This window comes from Xiphophorus hellerii, chromosome 3 (genome assembly GCF_003331165.1).
Source record: "Xiphophorus hellerii strain 12219 chromosome 3, Xiphophorus_hellerii-4.1, whole genome shotgun sequence".
Classification (NCBI taxonomy): Eukaryota; Metazoa; Chordata; class Actinopteri; order Cyprinodontiformes; family Poeciliidae; genus Xiphophorus; species Xiphophorus hellerii.
Window position 1 is genome coordinate 24,106,057 of NC_045674.1, and position 21,116 is coordinate 24,127,172.

Consider the following 21,116-nt stretch of genomic DNA (forward strand, 5'->3'; position numbering starts at 1 on the left):
TAATGAAGGAAGAAAAAAAAGAGATAACCGCTTCAATATGGTGTTTAAAAAAACATCAAACAAAGAATTGGGATGTATGATGCTGTCAAAAGCAACCCGTTCTTTACTCCCCGTCAACTCATCATGGTCAAACGATCCTGAATCAAATAGCGAAATTACAGCTTCAGTCTACAGTAAGAAAGTCCGCCTAATAATTTACTTTTCTTTGTCTTAATGCAGAAAGGCATCTCAAACACTGAAAACTGCGACATCTGTTCCACAACCATAGTAAAAAATTGCTTTACACCAACAGTTTTCTCACAAAACAGCATGATGTTTCTGCCTCTAGTATAAATATTTGATCGCCAACAGGAAGACCATAAATATTTTCAATGCTGTTCTTATAGATTTCTATATTCTCCCTCTAAGAGAGAAATCAGACTTGGCAACGCAAAGTTGAAAAATGTATTTATTTATTTATTTAAATCAGAGATTGGCCCGATATTTTCTGATCGGTGCACCGCTTTTAATCACCATTAAAATGCCCATTTAAAAACAAAGAAGCAACAGACATCACTACCTTTCATCCATGGTGACATTTTTACTTAAATATAGAAATAAAAATAGGTCGGAAAGAGCATAATATTAACCACAGCAACACTGGTAATAATCATCTCCCAGCCTGTGATGAGTTTCAGAAACGCTAAAAGTAAGGAGCACAGTTAAAATGTGTTGGCGATTTATGCTCCTCAAATCTACTTGTACATCTCAGGCAAGTCCTGATCATTTCAGTTCACTTAATAATCACTTAATCTGCAACATATATGAATGTAATCAGGAACAAATGAGAATCATTTTTGCAACAGCTCTGTCCACAGCTCTGATCCTTCAAATCTTACAAGAACCCAGCTTTTTTTTTCTTTTTTGCAAAATTACTTTCATTCCACTTGTCAGATGTGTATTAGCTACAGGACGCCAGTACGATTTAGTCATTTTTTCGTATCTTACCAGACCTTAGTTTAACATGCCTATTCTTTGATATTGTACACAATGTACAAATGAAGTATGGTGCGTTTATCTAAAATGACAACTCTCATAAATCGTAAACAAAGAATAACTTTCCAAGATGAACTTAGTTCCCGAAAGGAAAATTATAGCAGCTCTAAAACCAGCTTCCTCTCTCTCCTTCCCCCTATTATTTCAGAGTGACTTCACATTTAATTTTATGCTCCCTCTTTACTGTCACAGTTACGCTACATTGATAGGCTGTTGCCAGGAACACAAGCTTAAGCCAGAGGAATTTCAGGCTGAAAGCCACCAAGTGAAAGTGAGCGTCAATAGATTAGGAAGGGAAGGAAGGGGAAAACAGCAGCTGAGAAATATACACTGGATCCAAGTTGAGAAAAGCCGGGAGGCATCTCTGGCGAGAATGTCACAACTCAAACACACGGATAGAGCTTTATTTTAGTCCAAGCCTGCATCAGAGCAACTTAAATTATTCAAGAATCCCCATTGATGTAGCTGTTGGAGCCGGAAATCAAATCCAACAAACTCTGAGGTAAAACCTGTACTTCCTTTTCAAACCAATTTGAGCACTTCTTTAATTTACAAGTCACCACAAGACTATTTTTCAGAGCTAGTGCTAGCAAATAGAAAGGTCTCCGTTCTGGTTTGGTCCCGTCTTTCAAAATCAGAAAGAGCATCAGGTAACTGTGGGCAGCGATTCCTGAAAAATGTGGAAACGTGATACACGAGCCACGGTTTTATAGGGCTTGCAGAGTCCTGGATTCCTCCTATAGGAAGCTCAGTTGTTGTCAGGATTCAAATTACACTGGGAGACTAGGTCTGGCAATATAATCCAGCTGAAAGCTTCTCGTTTTAGACATGGGAGAATATAATCTTTAACGGTAAGAATGACTGCGCCTGCTACGATGCTTAAAATAGTCGGTAGCCTGAAGGTGCCATGTCACAGATTAATGAATAAGGCCATCGTAATGAGGTTCACTCTACTATTTTGTCTTAATGGTGTACTTAATCATGGCTGTTTCACCTGCAGCTATGGGATTTTTTTTTCTTTGGCATTTTATAAAATGACTTCATTATTCGCATTGTATGGCAGAACAGCTATGGTTTAAAGAAAACAGTGAATCATGTTGATGAACCTATAAAAAGTTCCGACTCATTTTTCCATTGGAAAACATACTTTTCCAGATGCAAATTACAATTTTTTTTTCTATAGTTTTTAAGACATTCAGGGCATTTCAAGTAGAAAATGTTAACCTTGAAATTCCAATCTTATCTTTTGATTCCATAAATCATGAAACAAAAATGCTGCAACTGGCTTCTGATTTTCTTAGTTTGGTATAACAATATGTCAGTAATGATTCTTGTTCAAACAATCTTAAAAACTGTGACTCTTGTAGATTATTACATTTTTTTGTCTGGAGATCCAGACAACAGTTAATTTCAATGCTTTGCCAGTTTTAAGGACCACTTCATCCCAAGTATAAATCTAAAGTGTAGTGTTTGGGAAATACTGTAGCTCCTTTTTGATGTTTGAATTCCGATATTCTTAAACTTTTCCAATCACTGCTAAGAGGTTGAAAAAAGCATTACCCAGAGTCAAATCAGAAGAGTAGGGTAGTACCAAAATAGCTTTAGTGAAAAGAAAAAAACTAACAAAAAAAACTCCACTCATTTCCTCAAGGTACCTTGGACTTACAGTACTCATCTCCCTGTGGTTAATGAGTTCAAAGAGAGCTTCATAAAACATTTATCAACACACAGACAGGGTCTACATCAGAACCACATTACCCTACCTGAGGTTAATGCACTGGAATATTATTCTTTGAGTCTTTTATCTCTCTACTTTATTCTTTGCTTTCAAATCTCCATCCATTTTAAGCTCCCTCTATAAACCAGAAAAAAGAAAAATCCTTTCCCCCTTCACAGAGCCCACAGAGATATTGTACAACTAATCAATCACTTTTACACAATTGCTAAAGTACGGTATATAAAAGGTTGAAACTTAGCATATGAATTTGGGAATGACAAAATTTAGAGGGGGGGAATAACCCTGAAGTCTTTCTAAATATCTCACAAGTTTATGTCTGAGTGGAACTTGAAGAGCAAAGTCCAGAGGTTATTTAGAAGTGCAGAAACGTATCTGTCCAGGTCACGTTCCTTAAAGCTCGGAGGTTGGATGAAAGATGGATGGAGCAAGAGATAAACGGCTGTAATGGTCCATAATGAAAAATTTAGATTCAATGACAGAGGGAAGCCACACAGAAAAAGAAATATCCTGCATGTATAATGGAAAGGACAAGAAAAGAAGGTGGCGGGATGCAAAGAATGATGTAGCATAAAGGCAACAAGAATATCAACAACTAGGAAAACAGAAGAAATAACACATATATAGATTCATGTAAAACATTTGAAAATTTATCGGCGGAGACGGGGAGAAAGAAAAAACAAATAAAGTGAAATGTATTTCTAACCATAAACAGCAACATATTGATGTGTGGACGGCTTCTAATTAGTTTTTCTTTTGTTCATTGATCAGAAAATCTCATTCCAGTCAGCCTCCACAGAGACGGTCTTCCTCATCTAATGAAAACAGCAAGACAAAAAGGATGGTCAGGGAGACGGACCCATCTTAGATCAGACGATGGGGCGTTATCAGCCGAGTCTGCTATCAACGCAGCATCAAACCTGCAGGCTGCGTCTGAGCCGATACCCATTGAAGGGACATGAATAAAGCTAATGCCGAGCTGCAAGGGATGGGATTTCTCTGGATTAACTTTCCTTTGTAATATTTTGTGATTATTTTCTGGAAAATATGCAACACGGAGTGCTTTGGCATTAATTTTATATTTGTACGTTAACAAATGTGACTGGTTCTAGTGAAGATTTTTTTTTTCCTCAATGAAAGAGTGCAGATTTCCATAATAGTTTTGGTGAGGGACATGAAAACAGCTGATATTAGTTGTTTATTTAGCTGTCTAGATTAGCTAGCCTGCACTCCGCTGCTTAACACACATCACTCTAGCTTTGTAGCAAGCCAATTTAAAAAAAATAAATAAATAGGATTGGAGAGTTGTACCATGAAAAAACAGAAAAGAGATGTTTTTGTATGACTCAGACATAAAACATAAGGCTATTTAGCTTAAATGATTTCAGCTTTCATCTGTCAAAATGTAGAAAAGAAAATTTGTTTAACCTTTCAGGGAAGTTTTACTTCTAAAGAAGGGGTGTACACCTCATTTTCTATGGACATAAAAAAACACTTATAAACTTGTGCATAAATACCATTTTTATTTCATCACAGATACAAAAGAACATTTTGAGAAGCCCATCAAACCCATAGATAACTGTGATGCCTCTAATGCTCTGGCAAGGCAGCAAAACTAATCCAAAGAGGAGCTTCATTTTGCGGCAGAAAGTGTAAATTAGTGTCTTGCCAAGTCGAGCTGCCAAAAGTGAAGTGTAAACACAGTCTTGTAACTCTCAAGAGGGAAAAGATTATTACTGCGCAATTACGAGACCACAGAGAGGGAAGCCCAACTGCTTCAGTGGCAGAAAGCGAGATTACAGGGTGGAGGCTGCACAGATGATGATAGATAAAGTGAAAAATGCTGCCGTTTTCCCATACAATGTGAACAAATTGCAGGAGCTAGCAGAAATCGGTGGCACTTTGATAATATGTTGGCAACGCTCCTCAATATAGAAGATAGGGAGGGAGAGGAGAGGATGTGTTAGGTGTGTTATAAAAGCTCTTTAAAAATATTAACAGTATTTTGGGAAAGTTCAACATTTTTTGCTGTTGTAGCCACTTCAGAAACTTTTCAAATTATTAATCAAAAGCCTGAAGACAACGGTACAAGGAAGACATCAGAATGAGTCAGTGATTTTATTGTCAATATATTGATATAGGTCTTGCTTAATCAGCAAGACTTTTAATATTTATAAGTTTTAATGATTAAGAATGTACACAACAGATCAGTTTCCAGTATCAAGGCATTAGAAAGCTTTTTACACTCAGTTTTACTTTATTAAAATGATAAATACATGTAGTTTTCTCAGGAATAGGTTTGATTATTGAAGACATTCTCTAAATTCTGAAAATGTTTATTCACTCTTGTTTAGGTCTTCACATACAAAACACAACAAACGCCTCTCAAAATGACTGTTTAGCAGACACTGCCTCAAAATTTTAAAGAAATTAATAGATTTTTTTTAACCCCTTAAATCATTGCCACAGTTACATAAAACAACCGACCAACTTTTAACCCTGCCACAGTCAAAATGTGCCTTTCTGTGATTCAGTCCATTTCTATGCATCAATATTAATGGATAACCATTGTGGCACAATATTCCTTGGTAACCAGTCAGATGTGGGCTGTTTACTGTACCAACATACACACTAAATATTGAGGTTTGAAGCCAAAAGATGCTTCAAAAGCAGGACATTAATAAACCCATGGGACTCTTGTTAGTGTTACTACTACAACCTTACATTCCTACAAATAGTCACAAAAAACATCCACTGGACATGATCTCCACTTTCAGATATATTGCAGGTTTATTGATGTCATCCAATGCAGCAGTACATGGCTAGCACAGCATATCCACTGCACATCCTTCATAAACTCAATGTGCCAGACAAGCACAAGGTTTGAAGATCACACCATACACAGTACAGCATTACTCCATAGGGTAGCTGAATGCCTTTATATTATCTCACGCACTGACCTGGAACTAGATTTTATCAATTGATAATGAAATCTATTGTCACGACTGCTGCAGCCTGAATCGCTATCAAACTGTGTGAGTCATAGCAACGAACACCATTCAGTGATAGAGATAGGTGTGTGGTTTTTTCCCTAGAGATAAAGCTAAACATGACGTTTAGGTGAAAACTGCATCAGTGAAGGACAAATGAAGATATCCAGCCATGATATATTCAAGGTGATCATTTGTGCTAGAGATTACCTTCCTCACACCGTGTTGGTTAAAGCCCTTATCTGACAAAGTGCTGCACAAGGAGGACAGCAAAAGATACCAAATATGTGTGTGGACATATTTGTGTGCTGGTTTTATCTGAGGATTTAAAACCACAACTCGGCCAAGAGTGACCAACAGAGTGGCTGCTTATTTCTCTGACTGCCTGGTACAGTTTCCAAGGCAGAACAGTGCGACAACGGAATAATGATGTTTTCCAACTATTTTTGACAATCAACAGAGATAGTGACTAAAAACTAATTGACATCAACTTTCGTAGCACCAAGTTTTATCTCTGTGCCATCTCCTCTACCATGGCAACTGAGGGATTACAATCCTACAAGCTTTGCCTTTGAGTCGGTCCTCGGTTCTGCATGTAGCACTCACATCACACTTCGTCGTACATGGCCAGCTAAGCACTACTTCAATGATTCGCTGATGAGTCAGCGCCATTAAACTACATCTTTGACCTTAAAGGCTCCACTTGCAGCACTTCTGATAATGATGGTGGAGTAAGCTATGAAATATTAATAAATCTATCATTTTGAGCCCTTCATTAATGCCACTAAAGGCATTTTACTTTGGGAGGTTGGCCAATTTTATTCTAGACACATCAGCTAATTCCTTTACTCCCATCGTCATGACACTGAGCCAGACCACGGTACCTTGTGCACCAGTTTTAGGAAACCTGTCTTTAAAAAATTACTCCTCCGTTCCTACACCTCAACCTGCTTATTTTCAAACAATGTTGGCATGGCTGCCGTCTTTGAATTTGACAGTCTTATATCTTCTTGTCATAAAAAGTACAGAGATAAAAGCCGTTTTACATCATCTCAGCTTTTAACTATAAAGTTCTGCCTTGGAAAAATAAAAAGATAACATTCCCTGTACAAGAGATTAACAAAGTTAAAGAATTTGACAACAACCCTAATAAATGATGTCACAAGCAAATTACAGACAGTCCCCCCAGTAAACCACATTGGCCGACTTGCCGAGTAACAAGCAGCCCCTCACCTACTAATACCTTTAATCCAAAAAATCAGGCAAGCCAGCAACAGTTTAAAGAGACAAACCAGACCATCGCGTAAACTGCACACATCCAGTTTTAAAACAAATAAATTTAAAAACATAAGAGCCAATAGGAAGCTATAGAGTAGCTTTTATTGAGGAGTTGCAAAGTTTAAAATATGACAAAAAAATTAATCCTTGGCACGTCTTGTTTTAAATATCACCACTGTTTTTGCACTGTCCTTTGCTCTTGTCTGCAGTGAACTCCCTTAGGCACTGAATTTGATGGATAATCATAAAAACCGCATTTTTACACTGTCATAATGACTGAAAACAATTTTGCCATGACATTTAAAAAAAAAATCTTATCATGGCAACCCTTAAAGCCATTTACCACTTCAATATTTACCTCATAAATAGAAGTTCCTGTAACTCTTAAATTTCACTCAAATTCACTTGTAATAGAGTCCAATTACAAAGAAATACAGCCACTGTTAAAGATAAGGAAAGATTATGAAATGTTCACTGAGTAATAGAAAAAGAATGACAGAAAACAAGTGCCATTGGTATGGTCTGGTGGTTACCAACTTCCGTCACAAGAGAAATACTGAAAACATTCAGATAAAAGCTGAAAACCAAGCGGAATTTGCTTGGTGAGAAAGCCTTGTGCAAATCAAGCTTATTACCTAATCATCTGTTTCTTCTTCATTCCAGGTGGTCATGAACTTCAGTTGCCACTTAAATTGATGTATCTTAATTATTAACAACACTTCAAACAACTGGTAACATGTTAATAATACCAGTTCTACAAAATGATTTTTGAAAATTTCTTCCAAGATCCAAACAATATCCTTACTATAGACTTCCAAAAAGGGTCACTGGAAAAGTGTATCCCCAGTAAAAGGCAAACTTTACAAGTAACCAAAAGTACTGATCGTTCCAGAGGCTGGGCAGTGTACCAATATAGGTTTATTAAAAACAAATGTCTGGTCTGTGTAGAGTGGTTTTGTGGTTTACCAGGTGTCTTCTCTGCACGCTGTATCATTTAGCTCTACATAGAAGAGGCAGCTGGTGGGGTTATTGGAAGCATAGCAAAGATATATAGGACAGTAGCTGGAAGGGCCAAGCTAAAGTAGTAATTAATGACTGTTGACTGAAGGGGTCATTTTACAGCTAATCTGACAAAAGATTGCATAGAAACAAGCATTTAGAAGATGATCTTATTGGCTGAAGAGACTGGAACAAATTAATGGATGGGTCTCAATTGTGTTTAAATACTATCCTTTGACTTTTGACAGCCACACAGATCAGGTTTAAAGGAGGAAAGCCACTGAAAAATTCTGACAAAATGACCAAGTACATTACAATTACTTAAAAAAACAATTGGGGGAAAAATTGAAGAAAAAAAAATCATTGATCCAATGTGTTGGAAATATAGTTAAGATTAATGGGAAAAAAGTCAGATATAGTTCATGTGCAGGAACTTAGATCAGCTATCCTCCCCCATGGATTATCATTTTCCCCAAGCTTGTAAAGCCCGCATCAGGTTGGCTAGCAGCCCTCTGCCAGGGGCTTTGGCCAATACTGAGGATTAAAAATCCTCCAAGGCTATAAATACACCTAGCAGACTAACGTCAGCAGCCTGCCAGCTATTGCACTCACCTCATACGGCTGAATAGATGGCCATGTGTTTTCCCTCTTTTCTGCCTTTTATTTTCAATCTATCTCGTCACTTCTGAGAGGGCTTGTTTCCTTTGTGCTTCCATTTTCCTCCCCAACTTCCACTTGCATCTCAGTCTTCTGAGACTAAGCTTCCCCCCAACCCCCAATCTTTCACTTTATCCCATACATGCTCTTGCACTTGGTAGTGCCTCCTAATTGGAAACAAGCTGTGAGAGGGCTTTCAGTCTGAGGTTAAAATTGCATCTGATCTGCCTCCTGCTGGTTCTCCCAGCAATCTCTCTCCTCTTCTCTCCCAGCAGCATTACTGGCTTGTGCACAGAGGCGGAGTACAAATATACAAGTACAGGGAGATGAGGGAAGGAAACCGTTGACTAACCCTTCGCAAGAGATGCTGGCAGAGATGTAAACAAGCAGATCAGGGTCTTAATAGGTTTGCACAAATCATATTGAGGAGACTGAATTTTGTACTTCAACTGCTGGTAACTTAATTGCAATGAATAGCAAAGAATAAAATAATTCCCAGATAGCTTTAAGCAGTATGGGGAGCACTGTGTGGTATCTTTATGTAGTAACAACCAGTCAATCTATGGTGCATCAAAGTCTCGATTGAAAACTGACATGAATTTGACATGGTAATTATTGTGAGGGCTTACATTGACTCTATCATAACTTCCTTTTTTTGCACTGTGAGAGGATAAGAGGGATTAGTTGCACAAAAGACCACAGCCAGGCACAGAAACAATTACTTCCACCCAGTTAGATGCCAGACTGCACTGTCGGGCCCAGACGGCCGTATAACAGGCCGCAGCAACTCTGTTACAACCAAAACCCTCACAGAAAAAAATTAATGAATCAAATGGTGGGAAAAAAATATGATACAGATTTAGGTCGTTCTACATCTGATCTCCACTTAAAGTAAGACTAGAACACAGGAACTCCGATCTAAATCCGTTAAAATGTAGGATTACACTAAACTATTTATGTTTATAGAAAATTGGACATAAAAACATATCAAGCTGAAATGATGCACTGAATGACTTAAGGTAAAATATTTGTTTATTGCATAGAACTGAATAACGTTGTCAAAGGTGCAGTCGCAAAACATAAAAATGTAAAGAAAAAAAAAAAAAACACAACAGTGCCAAATTTGTAATGACTAATTTAGAGAAAAGTGTGTCATACATAAGTTTAGCATAACAGCACAATATCAAATATAAAAACTACAAAGTGGTGTTTATCCTTGAAGCAACAGGCAGATGTCAAACCCTAAATTATTAATAAAGTAAGATGGAAATACACTAAATGAGAATCCGTCAGTGGTCGCCTCAAATGCAACAATTCATTTTTCCAACACCCAACAAGTGGAGTGGAGTGGAGATTAAGACCAGTTTTAACAATGTTTGCATTTGTTTTTAGAAAAACAATCATAAGTCGGTGGCCTTCTATATTCCAACTCAAAATAACGGTGTCATGATTGATTATGTCAAAAACATAATGAAGTATCGGCGACCACATTGTTGCAGTCACGCACAACAAACACTACAAAGAAAATTTCCTGGAAAGAGTTGGTAGGCTGGGATGTGTGTGAAGCAGAAAAAGTGAGAAAGAGCTCTTTGTAGGTTTAAGTCGAAAAAAAATAAAAAACTGGTTGGGAACCTGTTTTTTTAGTTCTACACATTTATTCAATTACTTGATTAATGAAGGAACTATCCAATAGTATCCCTTTAACAAAAACAGGCAACAGCTGCAGCTCTTGCTATGACGTGAATAAGATTCCCTGTCTGCCTAAAGACTTCAGATCCATATGTTTGCATCGGCCATTTCCTGTAAAGCTAGATGCAGAACTGCGGTTTGTTCAAGTCACTGTTAAATAATCAATGACGCCATGCGTCATGTGCTCTGGACAATCTGGGGTAGAGGTCACCCAACAAGAGGACCACCGCTTCCAACATTGGTATCAAAGGTCCAAAGAATGTAAGTAGATATAAACACAAAGCTTGGCAATATCCAATAGTCACATTTGCAGAGTGCGGTGATTCAGAAAACATGGACACCTGATACTGTCAAAACAGAGTTCAGATGGAGCAGTTTGAGGAGATGGCAAATGGGCTTTTACTTTCAAGTCGGGATTCAGGACACTGCTGGTGTGTATGTCAAAATGCCATTTACACACTTTAAACTTTAGACATCAAGCATGCTCGTGGCGATCAGAGTCTGTGTGAATTTTGTCATTTTATAGATGGAGCTCTGGCAGAAAGAGTCTTGACACAAAACGATATAAACAATTTGGTACGTTTTAAAGACCTAACATCGCATTGAGAATCAAAGTAAAACCACTAGTTGGGTTTAAAGAAGGCACATTGAGTAAGAAGCACTTACTCTTGCTAAACAATGTAATTAAGCTGGAATTGTCACACATTAGAAATTCATATCTTATTTGCCCCCAATGCTTCTTAATAAAATGAATTGTCATCTGAGTTATAGATAATATTTCTACATGAAATCCCTCTCTGGTCACTCAGCAGGGAGCAATTAGTCCTCACTCAGTGATACACAGATCAGATATTTTATGTCTTATAAGCCCAGGAACCATTGGTGGGGATAAAGTGATGAAAATTCTTTTTTTTTTTTTAAAAAAGAAAAAGAAAATGGGAGTTTGATTCCCAGTCCTGGTATTTGCTGCTCTCCCCTTCTGTCTCTACCCATTTCCTGTATAAATACTGCAATTAAAGGGCACTGGTATCAAACAAAAAATAAAAATATAGCATAAAGTCAAAAGACAAGTCATTACCTTTTGGCCCCCCCCAACATGTTGGGGTCAAACAGGACACTGGTCAGAGGCAGTGCATTCCTGGCTAATGCGATTGGGCTTGTCTGGGAAATGATTGAGCAAACAGAAGCCAGAGTGGCTTCCCCTAACTGGCACCAGAGCTTTGTCACTGCTAATCCAGTCCAAAGATCTCCAATCAAACACCACCAGTAAAAACACGGCACAGCCCTGGCCGACAAAACCTGAATCCCACTGTCCACTGTCCCACTGTTCATCAGATTTGAGCTCAGAAAATGACCTGGCTGACACCAGGAGATGATTCCAGAGCTGCATTTCTGTTCTATGGAGTATTCTCTTAATAAAGACAACAATCCTGGTTGCTCATAGGATTATATTGGTCTAAAAAAAAGCTAATTTAAAGGAGTCACTTGTGCATCACCAGAACAGGCAAGTAACAAATTAGTATAAACTCAATAAAATCTCTAACAATAGAGATTTTTTGTACAAGAAATGACAAAGATAATGGGAATGTCAGGATACAGAGAACACAGAAGCAGACTTATCAATGGCTGAGTCAACAGATCGACATATTGACTAAATGGCTGTAATACTGCAGTGCCTCTGGCTGACATTAATTTTCTCATCAGTGCCTCACAGGCCTCCATTAAAGGTCCATAAATGAGTAAATGATGTGAGCAAATATTGGGGAACTGAATAAACAGCAAACCCTTGTGGCGGGATAGTATCTTTAGCACATTCCTGGTCAGTGTTTTTTTTTTTCTTCTTATAACAAAAAACTAAAAGATAGTCTTAAGCAATCTAAATTATACAGAAAAGATAACTATGGGCACATTAATAAACCACATATTTTGCTATTTTTTAGCTTATACTTTTAAGCAGTTTAGTTCATTTACAATATTTGTTACTGCAAAGAAATGAAGTCAAACCAGGGGTGGGCATTTATCATATTGTTTATCATGAAGACTTTTGATTCATTTATTATTTTGATAAATTTCACTTATTGATGATAAATTAACAAAAAACTGTCAGTGCCATTGGAAATGTTATTTTTGCTATTTTTTCCACCGTTTGTTCCATAAAGGCATCAATAAATGTTAGTAAATTTGGCAACATGATTAAATCCAGTTACTGTGTGCAGCTTACTGATATAAATCATACTTTCTTTAAATATGTGGTGTCTTGATTAAGCCCATTTCAAATAGTAAAGTTTTTCAACAACAATATTTGTGTCTGTGGTGCTATGAATGCTATGCAGTCACAGCCATACAGTTAACTAAAAAAGAAAAGTTAGTAATAAATGTATTTTTTTAATCACATACCTTATTGTTATCACAATAGTATCACAAAGTATCAGCGATAAAATTCTAAGTCCATATTGTCCGCCCCTAAGTCAAACCTTCACGATCAGCAAGCTGACTATTTTAGTGCAAGTTTTTCTAAAAGCACCAAATGAGACTGTAAGAGGAGGTAAATTAAAATTATTTGAAAACTTAATGACAGAAAAATACTCACTTGTCGTACTCTGCGTTGTCCTTATCGCAGCGTGCATCCTTGTGCTTCTGCCAGTCCTTCCCGTGCTTACAGGTGGTGAGGAGGACCACGTCCTGTGAGTTATGCACATGGTATAAAGCATTCCTTGTGTCTGACCCTATTCCAGTCAGATATCTCTTCCCCTTAAAAACAAGCACGTACTTCCTGTAAGGGGGGATCGTGTTATGTCTCAAATAGCCCCTCTCTCCACCTGTCCTGGGGTGCTCCTTCGAAAACAGGGGGATAGAAACATCAAATTCAGGCCTGAAGTTTTCTGTACTTATGCTGGCTTTGGCCAGCATGGCAAAGCCAATGTCAAAGCCGAGATCTTCTGTGTAATCTGGCCATGTGCCGGAATATAAATTGAAGATTATGTGGTTTTTGCCTTCGTTCCAGAGAGGAAGGCTTTGGATTTTCGCCTTCAGGTTGTGCACGTACTGAGGTGAAAGCTGGTCCCGATCCAAAGTGTCCAAGCTCAGGACAAACAGGCAGGCCTGTGCTGGGTCTGGCGTGTAAAACCTGGAACCCTCGATGGATGTCAGAATGTTTTGATAGCTCTCCGAGATCTTTTCTCCTTTCTGCTGCGGATACACGTAAACCTTAAATCCGTTCCTCTGGCACAGAGAGAAGTCAAAGCAGGACTCCATTCTGCATCGTTTTCCAGTGTACAGGAATGAGTTGGTGTCCCTCTTTTGCCTAGGAGATATGTGTTCGCCGAGGTCATCGCTCCGATCCTTCTCAAAGGTGCTGAAAGACTGCAGGTATCCCTGGAGGCGCCGCCACCGCGCCCCGGGGTGAGAACCGGCGAGGCTGCGGTCATCACGCCGGCTGGGACCCCGTCCGGACAGCGGGACTTGTATACCCCCGAAACACAACAGCAGAATGAGACAGGCGCCGGCGGAGAACAGGATTAAGTATCGTTTTTTGGCCTGCATGTGTCCGGCGATCGGAAATAAGGTGCGAGTCTGTGAATCCGACAAGTTGCGAAGTTTGGGTCTCACCACCTCCTGTGGGAGCGCTCCGCCATCTTCCCCCGGGCTGCAAGGGCTGCGAGCTTTCGTCTCCCTCCTCCTGCTTCAGTTGCCTTTCACAAGTCCGGGAGCTGATCCAACGCATGTGGGCGATTTTTAATGTCCATCCACCTCGTCGGTCGTGATGCTGCTGATAAAATGACAACAGCTTTTCCCAAACTACCGAATGGACTCAAATCTGGACATCCTAAGTCGCACTCTACTTTTCTTTGTGTAACGCCACCTTTGCTGAGCCACAAGGATTATTTTTGCCACGAGCTATAGTTTCTGTCTTATCCGGATATTAACCGACAATATGAAATACGAGTACATAATTGAGTTAAAGCAGCAGAGTGAGCTAGACTTGTTGCCCAGACAGTTAACTATTGTCTATACTCCAGTCTTAAGGTTTCACTGGAGATTATAAACCAAACTAGGACAGGAGCTTTAAAACATTCAACATTTCATAGGAGATATTACGCCAGTTTGTTCATATAACGGCTCTGTAGCCGGTTCCAACATTACAACAGATAAACCGAGACAATACATTTCTAAAGCCGACGTTCGCTAGCCTGTTAGCAAGCTAACTATACTAGCTTGTATGTGAAAACAGTTGCAGTTAGCTTGTTAGCTAAGCGCTCGGTATCAGAGATCTCTGCCGCTGGCTGGAAGAAAAGGCAGCAAAACCAAATCTGTCTCCTTCCGCAATAAAAACAACCTCTTTCCTCGGATGGGAAACGTGTCTTCTACCTCGAAGCCGGTAAATTAGCATCTACCTTAATTTTTCCAGTCATGTAAAGTGCTCAAGTGGTGGCTCATACACTCACAAACAGGAGTGCGGCGAACGAGACGAGCCAAGCAGCTCAACACGGCTGGGCCGTCCCACTACTGTGACCGCCAGTGCCCATTAGATGACGTTCCGCCACGGCGCACGGTGCCTTCCCATTGGCTGCCGTCATATCCGAGGCGGGCGGGGCTTCCACCACACTCCTTCACTTTCAAACACGTACAGGTACGGCTCAAGAGTATAGAAATTGTAAAATATGATCAAAAATAACAATATTTTACAATTTAAAAAAGTTAAATTATTTCAACAGTTTTGATCCAAAATAAAAATATTTAGAGATATATTTGATGTATATCTCTATTTCTGTTCATTTTGATAGGAGATTTAGTAGAGAAAGTGTATGTGTATTGCTTAGGGATACACACAAGATTAGGGAAAGATTTCTGATTTGAATGCCCATCTGACAGCCACTGACGCTCTCCTTATGGAGGGTAGCCCACAAATATGTAATAGCAAAAGAAGCTGTTCAGTAGGTGCTATTCATATGCATAATAAAGGAACATTGAGTGGATGGGAGAAAAAAGGGCCCAAGCTTCCTTAACACCTCAGAAGTGCCAGAGGCTGTTCACATCCATGCCACAGAAGGGCTTTTCTGTATTATAAAAACCCCTTGTTAGCTGATGTACTGTACCAGTTTTCTCACAAATTAAATTTCTATTTTCATTACTTTTACATTAGAAATTTGAGGTTTGTCTAATTTATTGAGTTCTAGCTGTACATCTATACTAAAGTCGTGTGACAAAATGTTGGCAGGTGCACTTACTTTCACTATGATAAGACCATTAGCTATTAACATGTGTTAAATGAGGAGTGTCATCAAAGTAAGGTGAGCACAATTATTGTTATTTCTTTTATTAATTTGAATGAAATCTCTTTGTTTACCCAGTATATTCTGTTTGTGGATGGAGCGGCTCATCTAAGGTGGCATTTCTCAAGAAACTGTCACCAATCACCCTGTATAAGTTTCATCCATCAACCGGCTTTCATGTTCCTCTTTTAAAATGACATTTCTGCAGCATGACCCTGCAACCACCCTGTTTCACAATCACAAATGCATTCAAGGAGACATGCAGTGTAGAACTCCCTCAAGCATGGCTCTTTACATAGAAAGAACTGTGCTTAAATGTACACTGTGGTTAAATTATTTAGAGGTGGTCTTTACTTATAAATTGACTGACTTGTGAGGGTATTTCTTATATTTTGTGTATCTTGTAAAAGGATTTGTGGGAAAAAAGACATTTTCTGTGATGGACTAGCTTTTTTTTTGCTGCACTGTCATCATTATCATTTAACTGATGGCTCAACTCAAATTTATATATTATTTCTGAAATTCAGACATCCTCCCCTGCATTCCTTTGCGTTTTTAGTCCCTTTGAGCTTTTTCCACTGTACAGGGAGGATCCTTATGCTTTCATTCATCCTCCCGAAGTATCCTTCAAAATACACTTCATTTGAATTACCGTAAATGTCAAGTCTGAATATTTGCTTGTATGTGAAAATAACAATAAAAATCCACCATGATTGTCCAGGCCAGCTGATATGAATTGGTTGGTTCTTTTCTGGGAGGTAAACCCAGACCCTGATGTTGTTTCTCGGCTGCTGTGGTCTGATATCCCAAGTAATTTAGTTGAAGCTTGTAAAGAGCACCTGCATTCTTTGAGAGCTGCACGCTAGCCATCCGGGCTCCTTTGGTAATCCACGGCCCCACTGATCAAAGAGTGTGAGGTGAGTGATGGTCACCTCTGCGGCCTACTGCCTTCTTCTTTGTTGTTTTGTCCTCTCTCAATCTACACCAGCTTTCCATCACCCCTTCTTCTGTTCTTCGTCGTCTTTCCCTTGCATCTCCCCCTTTCATCCCCTCTGTTTGACAACTCTGAATAAATGAATACTCCTCACGTCCCGTTATGTAGATGAATGTTGCTTTTGTTCTGAGCTCTTTTATTGACGGAATCAGAAAATTATTTTTGGATGCGGTAACAAGATTTAAAAATAAATAAATAAATAAATAGATAAATCAGGACAAATGAAAAAAAAAAAACAACAACAGACAGTCAACTGGATGCCAGATGAATACAAATGGGTAAAAACCTTGGAGATTTGTTTTGTCCAACCATCATCTGCTGCCTAATGAGACTGTGGAGATGCGGTCCCCCTGCTGATGCATTGTTTTTGCGGTGATGAGCTCTGGCCAGATTCAGAGCAGCGGAGGGGTGGGTGGTGGGTGGGACTGAGCCAGAGCAGCGCTCCCACTGTGTAACATTTTGCTACGATGCCAGTATCTAATTTGAAGGCACCCGGGTCAGAGCAGTGTTTACCGGTGACACCCGAAGGTGACATGCCAAGCTAAGCAGCTAAATTGAAATTTATTTTTCCCTTCTAATGCATTCGGAGTTCACTATTTGCAGACTGGTTATTAACATTCCAGCCTCATGCGAGGTGGCACAGATATACCCCCACACCCCCACACACCCCTACACACCCGCACACCCACACTCACACACGCGCACACACACCTACAAACACATGCTGCTGTGTAAAAAGCAATATGCATGTGTGCTCCCCCTTTCATGTTGAGCATAGCCTTGGTTGCGATAATTTAAGGTCCCCCCCCTCCAACTCTCAGAGGAAGCCTTGGAGAGGAGCAACATCCATCTGTGTTGACACTAACATGCATAAATCATTTCTGAGCATGTCAAGATGAAAAGTGAAATGAAGGCTGCATGTGGCAAATATCTGTGTCTTGAACCTGCATGACTAGTCATAAAATAAGATTACCAATTATTCTGCACATCCATGTCATTTTCATCACATGGGGGGAAAAAATGTGTTTATTGATCTCATATTCTGTAACAGGGACAGAAATATTACAAAAAACCCCAAAAACATTTTCAAGGGGAGAATTTTTAAGGCTTTAGGGTATTGGTTCATTTGGAGGCGTTCTTGTTCGTAGTCTGATTTATGATAACGTGTTCCAGGAAACACAAACAGTACCTTGAAACAGTATTTATGCCTCTTGAATTTATGCAGCTCAGCATGTTTCAAAATTCATGAGCACGAAGCTCGATCGCACCTGTGATGTGTTTTTCAGAATCTGTTGCGTTACAACCGCACACTGCGTTTCGTTAGTAGTGCTTGTCAGTCAAGTGGAGGGGAAACGTGGTTTCCCTCATTTTCTCCAAATAATTTAAAAAGTGTGGCGTTCATTTGTGTGGAGCACCCCTGTCAGTAGACGCACCATATGTTGCATGTATTTGCAGGTAGGTCCCTACCATTTCTTCATATACAGAATTTCTTTTAGCTATTTTTCATTTGAAAATTTCTCAACCTCAGTCAGTGAATAGTCATTTTCAAGCTGACATGAATTTGACACATCTATATATATAAGATATACAGTATGTATGTATTTATAATTTTTAATATTTTAATCACAAATTAATGTTTGTACTTATGCCTAAGGAGAATTTAGAGACCAATTAACTAAACAGTCATGATTTCAGACTGTGGCAGGAAGCCGGAGCGCCCGGAAAGAAACCTGCAAACAGAAAACTACTTTTTGATATTTATGAAATCTAATTACAAATTGTATTTTTGACATTTGCTTGAAGTAGTTTTGGGCCTAGTAGTCGAAACTACTTTAAGCAAAAGAGAGGGGAGAAGACATGGGGCAAAGGTCAGCTAGTCATCTTTTTGGACTGTGGGAGGAAGCTGGAGAACCCGGAGAGAACCCACTAATACACTTGGAGAACATACAAACCCATGAAGACAGAAGAATCCAGGCTGGGATTCAAACCCAGGGAACGGTTTTATTCACAAAAATAAATGTTTTAATCACATTTAGAGCCCAATTAACTAAACGGTTGTGATTTCAGACTGTGGCAGGAAGATGGAGCGCCCAGAGAGAAACCTGCAAACAAGAAGCCTGTCAAATCTTTTTACCCTTTTGTCCCATAAATTTGAGTAAGACACATGTTTGGTCCCAGTCAGATTTCTCCAGCCTCAAAATGGTTACTAATTAGGTCTTCTGGGATTTTTTCTTCTTCTGAATTTAATATTTTTAGCTCCTCTCCAAAGGCACCTTTATCATCTTCCAGAGCTGAGAGAATGAGACTCGCACAACACGGGATGGACGATGCCTCCAGAAAAACCCTTTCCTGAGCGAGACACCTCCTGGTGACGCTCAGGTTTAGGACACTCTGGAAGGCAGCATTCACCCAGCTGTTGTGAAGTTCATTGGAGAACTTAAAGAACTTAAAGACAGCTGCAGGACAAGGACAAACAGAGGAGACTGTTTGTCCTTGGCGCTTGAGAGGATAGGGATTCTGGGAGGTTTCAGGTCACATGGAGGGCAGATGGAGGGATCCAGGCGGTTTGCTAACCTATCAGTTTTTGGCGCTGCCGTCGTCGATGCTTCGCTCGTGCTGAAGGTTGTAGTAGCAGTTCTGACAAACTCGCACTGGAGATGAAATCTTCAGCCTTTTAATTTCCGACTGGAAGCGACTACACCGCTGACAGAAGACTTCCGCTTCTTTAGCTGGAAGTCTAAAGAAGCGGTTACATGTTTTACAGTCATCTGAAGTCATCTCGGTGGTTTCCAGGCAGCCAACAATTGCCTCTAATAAGCTAAAGTACCTCTCTTATGGAAGTTGGTCCACATGGGATGTAGACGTGTGTAGGAATCTCCACGATGTCAGTAAAACAGAGTAGCATGCCTCAGTAGGTGTGTGTGTGTGTGTGCGTGTGGGAGGCGTGTGCGTGTGCGTGTGTGTGTGCAAGTAAAATACTCACTACCCTTGGGAGCACGGTAATGTATGCATGAGTGTGTTGGAACATCTCAATCACAGAGCAGAGATCAGGTTCAATTACATGTGCAACAACTTTTAGGTCTCCGTAGGCCCAGAAACCATTTATATGCTAATAAGTGTGACAGCAGTAATGACTTGCAATAAAAAGACATCTGCTGCTTGATCGAATCCGATATTAGAGCATTACCACAATCAGCCTCTGCTATTTGTCTTGAAATCACTGGTTAGCCCCGTAACTCTGTGTGGGAAGTGTCTTGACATCTGGCAGAGGTGGGGTGAAAACCGGTCTGCCGCTCTTCTTTCTTCTCTTTGCAGCCTGGGTCAGAGCTGGATTTATGTTTCAATTGCCTGAAGAGAAACTAAACGTCGGCTCATGCTCCTTTATGGTGGAAGTGGAATGTATTTTATTTATGGGGATGTAAAACAGCTGTAATGTTCTCCAAAGATCAGAAAAAGTTTAACTTGTTCGTCCTGACCTAATTTTTCATGTCAAAAAACAATGCAGTGAATAACTATTTGAGATTTATTCTTCTCTTGTTTTGCTTTTTTTATTTGTCACAGCTGAAGGTTTCAGATCATCAAACAAATTTAATATTAGACAAGAAATAACCAGAGCAAATAGAAGGTAGTTTTCAATTATTAGAAGAAAATAAAGCAGCCGACATTTGTGTGAAAATATAATTACGTGTGAATTAACTGTGATTGTTTTGGTTAAGTTTCACATCCAGACCCTATTACTATTTGATCAAGAGGTCACTAAAAATGGACCTTTCTGACAGCATGAAGTTTCATAAAGTAGGCAAAAAATGACCTGAGATGGAACACATTAGGCACCGATCTAAAGAAATTCAACAGAAGATGAGAAACAGAGTCACTGACATCTATCGGTCTGGGAACCATTACAAAGCCATTTCCAATGCTTTGAGACTCCAGTGAACCACAGTGAGAGAGGCATTATCCACAAATGGAGAAAACATGAAACAGTGGCGAATCTTCCCAGGAGTGGTCAGTCTAGGAAAATGACTCCATTATATGACAATGACTCACTCGGATGACAGAAGAACCCAGAATAGCATCCGAAGCACTGCAGACCTTACTCGCCTCAGTTAAGGTTACTGTTTGTTATTCAAAAATAACACACTTGGTTAAAACGGCATTCATGGGGGAGTACAAAGGTGAAAATTTCTGCTGACAAAAAAAAAAAAAAAAAAAAAAAAAAAAAGAGCGCAGACATCCATTTCACATTTACCAAAAATGTTTTCAAGATTGCCAAGGCTTTGGGGAAACAATTTGTGGACCGGTGAAACAAAAGTTTAACTTTTAGGACGTTTTGTGTCCTGTTATGTTTGGGTTAAGCCAACAGACAACAAACAGTCATACATATTATTATTGATGAGTGATGGTCCGGAGCAACTTTTTTTCTCTTCATAACATGTAAGACTTATTGTTATTGATTGATTTATGTA

At 39.4% G+C, this 21,116-nt stretch overlaps 1 protein-coding gene across 1 annotated transcript in view; it reads right to left on the bottom strand.

The window, feature by feature from the left end:
- The window catches only part of LOC116716748 (exostosin-1b-like), a 39,219-nt gene extending 24,334 nt beyond the window's left edge, over positions 1 to 14,885 (bottom strand). The window contains exon 1 of the mRNA XM_032557569.1: positions 12,974 to 14,885. Within this exon, the coding sequence (XP_032413460.1) occupies positions 12,974 to 13,926 (953 nt within the window). The 5' untranslated portion in view covers positions 13,927 to 14,885. The remainder of the gene's footprint in view (positions 1 to 12,973) is intronic.
- Positions 14,886 to 21,116: the final 6,231 nt, after the last annotated feature.